This window comes from Pteronotus mesoamericanus, unplaced genomic scaffold (assembly GCF_021234165.1).
Source record: "Pteronotus mesoamericanus isolate MK-2021 breed Mesoamerican mustached bat unplaced genomic scaffold, CSHL_Meso_final contig_101, whole genome shotgun sequence".
NCBI classification, from domain to species: domain Eukaryota; kingdom Metazoa; phylum Chordata; class Mammalia; order Chiroptera; family Mormoopidae; genus Pteronotus; species Pteronotus mesoamericanus.
In genome coordinates, this window is record NW_026555001.1 from 2969439 (window position 1) to 2982925 (window position 13487).

Below are 13487 nucleotides of genomic sequence, written 5' to 3' on the forward strand. Positions count from 1 at the left end.
TTCAAAACTGGAAATTTTCTATCTAAAAAATAGCACATATAAAATCCAAAAGAAGCATCAGGTTGGGGATCCTATCATACTCTCTAATGCATTCTCAATCTATCAGGTAACCACTAATTGAATTTTTAAAAGAATGCACAACAAATGAGCAAATTCAGGGATGAACTAAAATAGAAAATGCTAATTCAAAAGGCAAGAAAGGAGAATAAAGAAATAGATGGGACATAGGAAAACAAATAAGATGTCAGATTTTAACACATATACGTCAGTGATTACATTAAAGATAAAGATCCCCCCCGCCATTCCTGAAAAATAATGAATTTTTAGCCCCCAAAACTTCAGACAAGGCCAAGCAAGGTAAGCTCCCAGGGCAGGGACCGGACAGTGGTGACAGCAGCAGGGTCCAGCATGGGCTGTCTAAGCTGTTAGTTGTGGCAGAAGATTTGTTTGGATAGTAGTAAGAACCACTGTAGAAGGGAGAAAAGAATATGGTAAGAGAAACTAAAATGAACTCTGTAGTACTATACAGGGGTTGGAGTTGTTGGTGGGAGAGACAGATGAAGGAAGAAAAGAAGGAAGGGAAGAAGGAAGGAAGTTAGGAGAAATACACACGTAAATGTGTGTGTATACCTCGATTCTTTGCAAGGATAAGTAACAGAAACACCCCAACAGCACAACTAATGCACAATCGTAGTTCCTAAATAAAAAGTTTTAAAAAAGAAAGAGGTCATTGAAAAAAAGTGGCTTATTTAAGGGTTGGTGCAGGGAAATACAAAATGAATCTGGAATGTGCCATAAAGTAAGGAACTGCTCAAAGAATTATGGAGACAGGTCAAAAAGAGCTTGAAAAGGTTACCACTGGCCAAATGTAGGACAATATAAGCATCAAAATGACAGTAACAGTAACCGATTATCATACAATGAATATAATAGGAATCTGAGTCCATGCTCATAAAAATGAAACAGAAGAAAATTTTTTCCTTTTGGTAAAATTCTAACATATAAAACAAATGACTGACTGAATTAGAAAAATCACTGTGACTATTATCCCCGTAGCAACGGGCTCAGGCATGAATCACCAATGGATACCAAAACTGGTAGTGAAAATTCAAAAAGGAATAGGTAACTAACATAATCTCAAGTATCTCCCTACTGAATATTTATTAATGAGCATAACAAACATACTTATTAACTTTTCAATGGAGGAATCTGAAAGACATCTCAAGTGATGAAAGTTAAGGTTACCGTATCATGAAGAACCTTGCATAATTTCTAGTATTTCTGTCAATGTATAACCTAAATCCAAATTGAGGGCCATTCTACAAAGTAACTAACCTGTACTATTAAAAATAGCACGGTCAGTAAAAAAAAGAAAAACACAATACAACTTTTTCGCATGGAAGACTAAAGAGGCACGGCAGCAAAACGCAGCGCATGCTCTGGACTGCATCCAATAGAAGGCATTACTGAGACAACTAGGGAAATTTTAATGGGAATATATGGACTAAATGTTAATATAATATCAATGTCATTTTTCTAATTTTGATGAATGTACTATAGTTAGAGACTTTTTTTGTATTACAAAGTACAGAGATAACACATTTGCAACTTACTCTCAAGTGGATCAGAAAATTGAACCAATTAGGGGAGTGGAGGAGAGACGGGGGGGGGGCGGGAGAGAGAAAGAGAGAGCGAGAGAGAGAGTTAGAGCGTATGTTACAGAGGTATATCGAAATGAGTAAAGTAAGTTATAATGTAAACAAATGGATAATCTAGATAAAAGGTACTACATGTACATGGAAGTGTTCCATAATATTTTTGCAACTTTTAAGTTTAAAATTGTTGCAAAATAATGTTTAAAATATCAATACTTTCATATCTCCAATGTTAATTTTATCAGTATGATGAAAACATGGAAATGAATTCTTAAAATTAACTTGGGAAGGAAGAATTAGTGCTGGTGGAATCACTGCCCTTGGTGTTCATGATAACCTGAGGAAAATTTCACTGAATTCTTCATTTACTATTAAAAATGTAATCAGGGAAAGAAAGAAAAAAAAGTAAGCTTTAACAGACTATTTTCAAATTATATTTCTCTTTGGTGGTATAATAGACATTTGTTTTCTCTGTGCCAACAATTATCCACATACTGGTCCAAGATGTAACAGTAAGTCTTAGGCAGATGAAAATTAAGGAAGAATACTGTTCTTTCCCTTCTAAATTTAAAAAAAGAAAAAAAAAAAGTATTTCTTACCTTCAACCCGTGATTCCAAGTATTTATCCAACTCTGCATCTTTTCTCACTGCTTCATCTGAGACCTTGGGGGCATTTGAAAAGCAAACTAGTACAATACTCATGTTATCTCGACTTCCCTGTATATTAAAGAAAGGAAAATAAGTAATTATATTTTATAGTATACTTTCTATTTACTTCAAAAGAATTAATTAGGTTAAGCAATTACAGATTTAATCACCCAGAATATATATATTCGACACATTCATTTTCATTCCAAAGAACTATTTGAGCTACCACCTCCAAACACCCTGCCGCCCCGCCACAAACAGACCTTTTTCTATTCGCCATTCAAAAAAAATTAAATCACTGGAGGCAATAGGTTATTTTGTCTGATAGTGGAGTTTGTCAACCCAAACGAACAGAGCCAAGGGCACACCTATTCTAGTCTTTTCAGTCATTATGACAAGAATCTAAACGGGCATTGTTTGGTCCAGACATGCTACCTTTTCAGAACCCACATGACACAACCAAAAAGACAGGCAGGCCTTGAAGAATTCCTGTCACCACCTCCTAAAAATCAATGGAGCAAAGTCTGAAGACAGGTCAGGTTGCAGAAAGACTTAAAAAAAAAAAAAAAAAAAAAGTAAACTCCCTCCACAGACTCCCATATTAGGTGGAGGGGGCAGTGGTGACAGAAGCTAGAAAGAACTATCCTAAGTATATTATCAGAACCATCTTAAGTGTATTATCAGATTCTCGATAATGAGGGGAGAGGGGTGGTAAGGATCAGGATTTCCAAACTGGCCTAAACTATGTCATTCCTTAATGAAATTCATCAAAACTTTCATAATGATCAATATTAGAAACACTGTGTTGGCTGTATTCACATACATACATACTATGGTTTCAAATAGCAAAAACAAAAAACAAACAAACAAACAAAAAAAACTACATTCTTTCACAAGAATCAGGATTTACTATATTTCAAGTTCAGATCAGGCAAAAACTTTATACCATAGACATTGCAGTTCAAGATTCATTTAAACACTAATGATTTTTAAAGCAATTTTATGAATAAAAAGAATATCTCGTATTTTTAGAAATCCCAGATTCTTCTAACCATTTTCTATTTGGTAACAATAGCATGAGCATTGCTTAGCCATTCCTTACCTATCTATTCATCCATATATAAAAATAATTTCTAGTAGATATTTTAGCAAGTTATAAAACACATCCTATCAGTTGGAAAATTAATGATAGTTTTATTAATTTAAGTTTCCTAAGATACTTAGTATCCTAAAGATACTTAACTATCTTTAAGTATCCTAAGATATTTAAAGGAAATAGTTTACATTTACACCTCAGCATGTGTGATATGAATGATGCTGCTTCTATTTCTACACAAAGATGACTTTCCCTTGAACACTAAGTACGTGTTTCAGTAATTTTTAATACAGCAATTGAAAAAGATTCTTCCTTTTTTTGGTTTTATGCAAATCATTCTTGCATAATCAGTTAATTTCCCACCTGATAGGATGTATATATTCATCCTACATTTATAGGTTCATGTTGCAAAATGTAAACCCTGAAAAATGATGATCAAAATCAATAATAATGTTACTACCTACGCCTTTTATGGTTGTGAAAATTAAATGAGCTCTAAAAAATGTAAAGCGCCTAGAATGGCATTTGGCTCATAGAAAGCAGTAATTTATTGATACTATTGTGATTAAAATGATTATCACAATCTCCCTAGATCTCATGAGTTAACATATAAAAGTGCTTGTAATAAATACTATTAGGGCATGACAAGTGTTAGAAGTGCTGGAAAATAACACTCCATTTAAATGTATTATCACGAAAACATCTACTTAAAAATTGGATCTATTCCTACTGAGCAACTAATACCTACTGAGCAATCGCTGAGGGCTAAGCACTGGTCTAAGTGTTTTCCATGGACTTTAAAATTTACATTCAATCTCTCAAACTAAATTGAAAGCAATCATATTCCATTTTATTCAAATTGTTTTTATAAAATTGCTAACCCTTCGTTTTACAACACAAACAAGTGGAGTGACAAAATTATGTAGTTAGAAAAGTAGGAATTGACATGGTTACTTAACTCCGTAAGTTCACATACAGTGGTTCACAAATCTGTTCTGTCTCAACACAAAACAGCTAACTAAGCTTCTCAATTGGATTTCATTTTGAACACAGCTTCATTCAAAGGTATGATGGTCAACTTCCACTAAAATTAAATCACATATTCAAACCTCTTGTCCATATTACTATCATCTATGATTTCTAAAATTCTAGAATGCTGTCTATAATCTTTTAAAACTATCAACTGGCATATTTAAACATTTTAAAGTAAACGTTATCAAGTGAAATATGTCCCCAGAATCCTTTCAACTCCATATTCAGAAGGGTTGGGGTCAAAATTTCTGAAAACTAACATCTTTGCAATGGAAGAAGAGTGAGCAATACAAACTCCTTTCCTTCAAAGTACAAGTCTCATAGATTCTTGGTCATCCTCTCAAAACGACATGACATTCACTCAAAAGAATGTTGTGCAACCATGGAAAATAATTTAGATCAATACTTATAAACATGGAGATTTCTCTACAATATATTGTTGAATGAAAAAGTAGATTGTAAAGTAACAAGTATAATGAGCTCATTTTTATAAAAATATAGACATTCAGAGTCAGGCAAAAAAGAATGGAAAGATACATACCACAACAATACAATTGGCTGACTTAGGTGGGTAGCAAAATTTTGTTTTTTTTTAAAAATATGTTAAGTATTATATGCATTCTTTTTTGTATAGTAACAAGCATCTATTATTTTTATAACCAAGAGAAATCCTGTTTTATTTGCTAGTCAGGCAAAACACATATGTTTGCTTTTGTCTCAAAAAGCTGCATGTCAATATCTCTCCATTCAGAGTCCAAAAAAGACAGACATTTTTAAAGCCACTTACTTTTCAATCGCTGACAACCAGTACTCTATACTTAACTCATCCAGAGCAATAAAAAAGAAACAACAAAAAAACAAAAAAAAACCCCACGTGCTTAAAAAAAAATCAGAGGAGCTAGAGGTACCATCACTAAAAATCCTTCAGAAAAAAGCTGTGACTAGACCTACCAGCCTGTAAATCTTTTCTTTTTAAAGTTGACTATTCCCTTTCCATGGAAAAGTAGGTAACTTCACCAAAACCTGGGCATTACCAGACTCAGAGATCCTTCTTGAGAAACTTTTTGGCTATGCCTATAACCTTCTACAGCAACTTACATGGTAGGAAAAAAGAATGGTTCTATTCTAGACAGAGTAAGTCAGTCACACTTATTTCATATACTCAAACATTTAGTTTTGCCTTGATATCTTTTTAATCAGAGTCATAGAACACTTGCACATTCCAGACACTGACCAGATCATTAAAATTTTAACTGATTATGATATAGACATTTCCAAACCCCACTTGGAGCGACTAAGCATTTTAAAAACACCAAAGGGAATTGCTAGTTACCTGTCTGGATTTCTTTTTTCTATTAATTGCATCAAGTTAAGATTTATAGAATTTTACAAATCTAAATCTAAAGCCATAGATTACATTTTCTATTAGCATTTTTAAAAGATCAGTGATGATAAAAAAAATCTACGTATATGAGAAGAATTTTGTTATCTACAAAAGAAAAACTATTAACCACCATGTCGTATAGTACTTACATAAGAGTCACATGTAAACTCCTTTCAGATTTTATTGCTAGGAGAAAGAATCTCTTACTAGATAGCAAGAAACATACAACTCATACTTTTACTTGCTTTTATCTTACCTATTAGGAGGCTAGAAACTAAATCACAAAACTTTATCTAACCTAGGTTTCTGGTATGTCTTCCGATTTTTATGTGGTGCTTGACCTTTTGTGTGTCTAGCACAGAATTACACTACATACATATTTTATCAAACTGCTTCACAAACAGGCTTAAGACAGCTATGGCCACTGTTGAGAACTTGAATTAAAAAGTCACATTCTGTATAGAAGCTCTGCCACAGCAACAAGCCATGAAGTACTTAAAAGAAAACAAATACCAAAGAAATGTATTCAACTTAATTTTCAAATTCGAAGCTTGAGGAAAATGAGAATGGAAGAAAAAAGTTTCATTCTGGTGAAGAAAATAATTAAAAAGTATACAGATCTTCCCTAATGAAAGTATTAAAAGTTTTAAAAAATTTAAGTTTGCTTAATTTTACTTACCATGTCTTTTCAAAATTAATAGAGTATTTCAATTATAACAAAAAGACTTACATACCTTATGTAAACAAGTGTCCACTACCCAATTGCACACATTTTCCAGGTCATCAGATACCTCAAGCCTAGATTTAACAAATTCACAGAGCTCCTCATTACTCATAACATCCCAGATCCCATCACAAGCCAAGATGATAAATTCATCCTCTTCTGCTCTTAAAAGTTCATAAACCTCAGGCTCTGGAGAAACTAGTTGTTCTGTTGGGCCCTTGCCATCAACACACTTGTAATCATAGTCCCCCAGAGCACGAGACACTGCTAATGAACCATTAACACGTTGTATCATTACGCTGCCTCCTGCATTTTGGATTCGCTCCTTCTCCCTTGGATTGCAAGGTTTGTGATCCTGGGTAGAAAAGCAGACTTGTCCATTCCTATACAGAACAGCACGTGAATCACCACAGTTGATAAAGTAGACATGCTTAGGAGAAATCATAACTCCCACTGCAGTTGAACCGCTCCTGTCCATTCCATTTCTGAGGTCTGAAAAGTTACGCATATATTCATCAATTTTCAAAAAGCCAGTTCTGATACCATTCTTGACATTTTCCACTGAAGGCTCAAGAGCAGATCCTGATTTTCCAGCTGCTCTGAAGTCTTCGTTATTAGTGATGTGTTCTAGTAAATGTGTTGAGCAGTAATTTGCCACTCGAGATCCAGCATGACCATCATAAACTGCAAAAAATGACCAGTCTTCCAAGCCGTGAGGAATACCTACAACAGCTGTGTGTGCATCTTCCATTTCCACTCTCCATCCTTGCATGCTGCTCAGGCCATAACGTAAACCATTCCCAGCACCATGAGCATTATGTTTCTCAGTTTTGGGTTTATCCAAAAATGCACCCATGTTTAGTAATGAACCTGAAAGAAAAAAATACATACATTGTATGTTTTAAATCTGACAGAAAATTCATCTATAATAGCACATCTATTCTTTAGTAACTCCTATCCAGTTATATTTTTCAGTATTATCCGAATTTACTGGAACAGGAAAAAAAAAGTTCCCTGCACTGACTTCTCCTAGAACAATGAATTCTCAATTCTAGCACATTGTAATTGTCAGACTAATTAATTCAGAATCTGGGGGGATGAGACTCACATATCAGTATATTTAAAAGCCCCTGTGGTGCTTCATATTGCAGGAAGTTGAGAACTACCATTCTAGGAGAAAGGAAAACCAAGAAAGAAAACCTAATAAAGTTTTTTTGGGTTGTTTTTTTTTTTTTAAATCCGACTTAGAAGATAACTCCAGGATTCCATATACAGGGTCCAGCAGAAGTAACGCCTGCTTGAGTATGGTTGGTAGGGTAATAACATGGGTGTAATAATTTATAGTTTTAACTTGAACATTTCAACCTAAAATGTCATACGGTATGCTTGAGTGTGATATTGTCATGTTACAGAATTACATGCTTATGATTGTGTAATAAAAGATTTTGAAATAAAAAAGGAGGCATTATTTGTGCCGGACCCTGTATAAGACAATTCAGAATGGTACAACATCTTGTTCAATAAAAAAGTATGCCAATGTTTTAGAACGGCTTCCAAAAGTAAATACTGTAATCAAGATTCCCGACCCTCTGTGATCCTGAAGCCAATTCCAAAATTTAATTAAGACATAAAATCTCCATTCCACAAATATTTAGTTTTACCAAGGTTATACTACATATCAAATCAAAAACCTTACTTGAATTGGCTGAATTCCATTATTTGGAATCTGTTAAAAACAAATATAAGTTTTTTGATGTGCTAAAGAACACACTTATTATATTGCTGAGTTTTACAATCCATGAAGTAGCATTAGGACAACTTTTACTAAGTGCTGGCTGACAAAGACTTAAAATCCATAGATAGAACTGTAAGGTACTATGATGCATCACCCTCCCTCCCAAGGATACTATTATTTCAGACTAAAGCTTTTCCAATTTCAAATGGCTTGGACTAGAATAGTGGTTCTTTAAACAACTATATCCATGCTCTGGTATGTTTCCTACATATAATCCTGGCCATAACACATATTAGATGGGTGACCTTGAGTAAATTTCTTAGTCAACTGTACCTTGAATTCCTCCCCTGTCAAGTGGGAATGATAACAATAGCACCCACACTTCACAGGGATGCAGTGAAGAATGAGTTAATGTACAGTGCTTAAAACAGTACTTGAAACATAGTAATAAAGACCATTAAATGTCTGCTGTTATTATTAGCTTGAAATGAAGATTCCATAGCCTCATCCTCACATCCAAAGAGTTTTTTTCCCAGTAGATCTTGGATAGAACCTTCAGAAAAGCATGCTAAAGACTGAAGAATCACATCTTGAAAGAATCTAGTCCAGATCAATTATTTTCATGTGGATCTAGGTATCTCTGTGAGTTATTTTCAGCTATGATTATTACCTAACTTTACAATACAATTATATATCCTTATTTGTAAAACCATGATGAACCACTCTATATGTAGAATATATAAAAATTATAGAAATTTTATACTTTTTCATATATAACACTGCACTAATAAATTACATATAAAATATTAAAAATTTTTGAAAAGGGTAAGATTTTTAAATATATAAAAACTATTTTTCATTCATGTGTAATATAAAATTGTATTTTACACTGAGAACAATGTGACAGAATATGCTTACTTTTGAACATGCTCATTTAATATAGTGATAAATGATTTAAAAGCCTAGTTCTAAGTACAATTTAGATTCTTGTTTTTAATGGCTATTTCACCTAAAAAAAAAAAAAAGAGAGACAACTTATAAAAACACCTATATACAAATGAATCTAAATCGTCAACTGTATTTATCAAACCACTTTTCAGCCCCATCTATCAATTATGAAAAAAAACCAAATCTGGTAACAGGTAAAAGAAGGGAAAGGGTCAAATCAAGGAACATGCATAAAGGACCCATGGACAAAGCCACAGTGGGGAAGGACTGAAGGTGGAGGGTAAGAGGGATGGGGCAGGGGAAAGTGGTGTCAGGAAAATGGAGACAAACGTATTTGAACAATAAAAAAAAAATCTGTTGTCCTTTCCATCATATTGATATTCTTGCAATTAAGGTGCTGCTTTCTTACATTTCAACAAATAGGTTCGAGATTCACAAGAACTCATTTAGAAATTTCTATTTCCAAATTTGTTTTTAATATGGTAAGGAAGAAAGGCAGGAAGGGGTTTTCAACAGAAAGTTACAGAAAATCCTAAGAATCAAAGAGAGCGTGGAAGGCCAGCTAGTAAAACTCTCAGGGAAACAAATCCCCTGAGGCTAGGCAGCCAGACACTGTCAAAAGGTACACCAATAGCAGCCTTGCTTGCTTGATGCTACTCTTGCAGCAATGATTCCCACCTTTGTTTCCTCTCTGCCAAGTTACTTGCTCAAAATTCAAATTCCAGGCAATTTGTATCTGACTGAGTTTAGGTCACCAACAGGATGCATTCTTTGCAAATTGATACATTTTTTTAAAATTCCAACTGATCTCATTTTATGTTGGGGTTGTCCCAAAATGATTTAATTTTCATTTGAAACATCATAAAATAGCACACATAGGAGCATACATAATGCACAGATTTAACTAAATAGTGATAAAATGGACACCCATGTCCCAATCACATAGTATACCTAAATTCCCAAGTACTTAACTATGCAAATTTGTTAGTTAATATAGATGATCTTTTTTTAATCCTCACCTGAGGACATCCTGGTTGATTTTAGAGGGGGGGAGGGAGGGAGGAATGGAGGTAGAGAGAGAGAAACGCCAGTCCACTGTCGCTCTCCTAAGCGCCACAACCAGGAACCCACAGAACTCACAACCTAGGAATGTGCCTTGCCCAGGAATCGAACCCATGATCTTTCCATTTACATGATGACACTCCAACAGAGCCACATTGGCCAGGGCTTAGATGATCTTTCTTCCCAGCAAAAATCACAAAACCATTTCCAAACAGTTACTTTCTAATTTTTTTTTCTTGCTAACACCATTTTCTTTAAAATAATTACTTTCTTAAAAAGTAACCTTTATCTTAAGTGAAAAAATTAAAAGTATGTGTGAAGGTGTGTGTTTTCTTTTATTCAAAATATTTGCATACTGCTGAGGAACTAGCAACTGTTAAGTTCCTTAACTCTTCAAAAGCATAGAACATTTTGCTGTGAGATAATCAACATATCCCTAAGTGCTAAAATGTACTTTTTTGCTCACTTCTCATCTCATTTATAAACACCGTAAATAGCTCACAATATTGGAAAGGTTTTGTTTTTATGAAATGAACTAAACTACACTGATGACGAATAACTCTCTGTAAACTCCTGGTTCAATTTCTTTGCAGCAGTAATTTGCCTGAGTGACGCAGTGAAGATTTTCACTTTAAGTGACTATGATTCTTCTTCCATAAAAAACTGTCTCCAAAAAAAAGGGGGCTCTCTTTACTAGAGAAGTCAGAGAAGCCATTTATGTTGAGAATATTAGTTTTTCTAGCATCCATTTGCTTTTTACTATTTACGCCCCCACCAAAACAAACAAACAGTATCACTGAAACACAGCTTAGCAAATATTAAGGGGAAGGTATGTTATAAACAACTATACTTTAATCAATATTGTGAAGCAGATATTTCACAATGTGTAATTGTTCTGATACTAATGTCTTCAAATTAGCAATGTTTACTACACATTTCAAAGGAATTTGATGAAAAAGAAATGAATTTTAATTTTCTGCTGTACATTACATATATTATTTCAGTCATTTTGACTAAGGCAGGAAAAACAAGTGTTTCCCCAGTGGTAATGACTTTGTCTTTTACTACTCAACAAGAAATCTCAAAAGGCCTTATTAACATTTGTAATTAAACTGAATAAAATTTTGTACAGTACTGTATTGAACATTGTATGGCTTTGTCAAATACCTCTGAGGGGGGAAAACTCACAAGGGTAAATTTTTACACTCAGAATGCATAATTTTTAAATGCCTTGCTAAACATGTTATTATTTCATGCTCTCTATATCAAGCCACATTGTACACTTAGGCAAGGTACAGTTTCAATAGTAAATACAGAACCATATTTCAAACAATCCTCTTTGATAAGCTCTGATTTTTTGGGGGAGGGTGATATTTCAGATTTGATTATACCATAGTTTCTACAACATAAGAACTCATACTAGGATTAGTTCTAATGCTTGTTTGTTATATGTGCGTCTATGTGCTTTATTATAATCAATCTGGTTTTTTTGGTATAAGTCTTTTAGTTACTTGCTCATTTTTTAAAAGACATTTTGGTTAAAACTAGATCATATGGAAATCAACACCATCACATGTAAATCTCAACACTATCGTACACAAATGAGAAAGTGGAAATTCTACCCTTCCTTAGGCACTCTCACCAGCCCATCTGACATAGTAACAGTGTGGGGAAGCCAGAGTCAACCACTATATCAAATGCAATTTGTCTTTTTCAAGATTTAAGACAATAAAAGTAAGTTCTGATTTTAAAATCATTAATACTAATGGATGGTCCTGCAAACCCACTTTAGAGATCCCTGGTCTATAAAACTCTGTGGGCCTCAGAGTTTTGCATGTCTGAGAATATATGCAATACCAAGCATTGACTAAAGGCTGAATAAACAGTATTCTCTACACGTGTCTTTTTCCACTGCCTTCTTTGAGAAAAATACATTACTGAACCCACAGCAGCACGCTATTATTTACTTTCTTAATCAACAGTACATAGTAATTGTAATATAAAGTAAGAATCTGAAAAATAATTATTTTAATAGGGATTCTCATACCTGGAAAGAGTGAGGACTACTGGCTATCTTTTTTATTTAAGTAATTTGCCTGTATCATTTTAATTATATTTTTAAAATCACTTAATAAGTTTCATGTGTTTATATATTTATATAGCATTCTGTTCTGGAACAATTTAAAAATTTTTCATTTATAATCAGTACATAAAATATAGCAATAAATTATTCACACTTTGGAATGCTTTTTAATTAATTTAGAAGTGTGTGTGTGTGTATATATATATATATATATATATAACAATAGTACAATAGTCATTCATTCAAATATTTTCTGAGTGCCTACTACCCCAGGCACTATATCAGGTACTAGAAATAAAATGCCCCTTTTCCCTAAAAGAAATTACAGTCTGGTGGAAGATATAAGTCAGTACACAGATATACCTGAAACTAATAAAACACTGTATACCAACTATATTTAAAGTTTTCTTTACTTAAAAATAAAGACCATTGCACAGTTTAGGAAGGTACCCTGTGATATAAGATATAATGGGATAAGTACAGGTATGCCTATAAGAGGTGTCAAAAAACGGGCTTATGTAGTTAAAAATTTCCCAAAGGAAAAAGCCTTAACTGAGACCTGAAAGATGGAAGTTGGAAAAGGAGTAAGAGACCAATTAATTTGGTATGGCTGGTGTGTATGTACACAGTATTTCAAGGGGCAAAGCAGAAGCACTGAAATCCTAAGAATAACATTTCCTTCTGAGATATCCATTATCTATTTATCTTAGAATCACAGATTTGGGAACTAATCTCCTTCTTGCCTGAGCAAGCAGCTAACCCAACAGAAAACTGTGCTTTTCACCGAGAAGAAACCTGGAAGAGAGTTCTTAAGGCCCAAAACTTAGGCATGTATCTATAGTTTATATTCTTCTCTAGAATAAGCCTCCACATAAAAAAACTAACACCTTTGAGTCTGCTTACAAACAAAATCTGGAAGGGGATGAGGGTGGAAGCTGGGCAACCTTTACATGTAACAAGTCAAATTTCAGTTAAAAGAAACTTTTAGGGCTGTTCAAGCACTCAAACTGAAATATAACGACACTGTTCAAAATAAGGTCAAATATATGCAAATGTGCACATTCAAAAAGTACTAACATATAATTAAAACAATTGCAAAACTGAATTTCAGATTCAGTTT

At 33.7% G+C, this 13487-nt stretch overlaps 1 protein-coding gene across 3 annotated transcripts in view; it reads right to left on the reverse strand.

Annotated features, from left to right (window-relative positions):
• PPM1B (protein phosphatase, Mg2+/Mn2+ dependent 1B) overlaps positions 1 to 13487 on the reverse strand; it is a 61481-nt gene that overhangs the window by 16878 nt on the left and 31116 nt on the right. For all 3 annotated transcript variants that reach the window (XM_054567160.1, XM_054567144.1, XM_054567151.1), the window contains exons 2-3: positions 6550 to 7409; positions 2255 to 2372 (exon numbers count right to left, since the gene is read on the reverse strand). In XM_054567160.1, the coding sequence (XP_054423135.1) occupies positions 2255 to 2372; positions 6550 to 7395 (964 nt within the window). In that variant the 5' untranslated portion in view covers positions 7396 to 7409. The remainder of the gene's footprint in view (positions 1 to 2254; positions 2373 to 6549; positions 7410 to 13487) is intronic.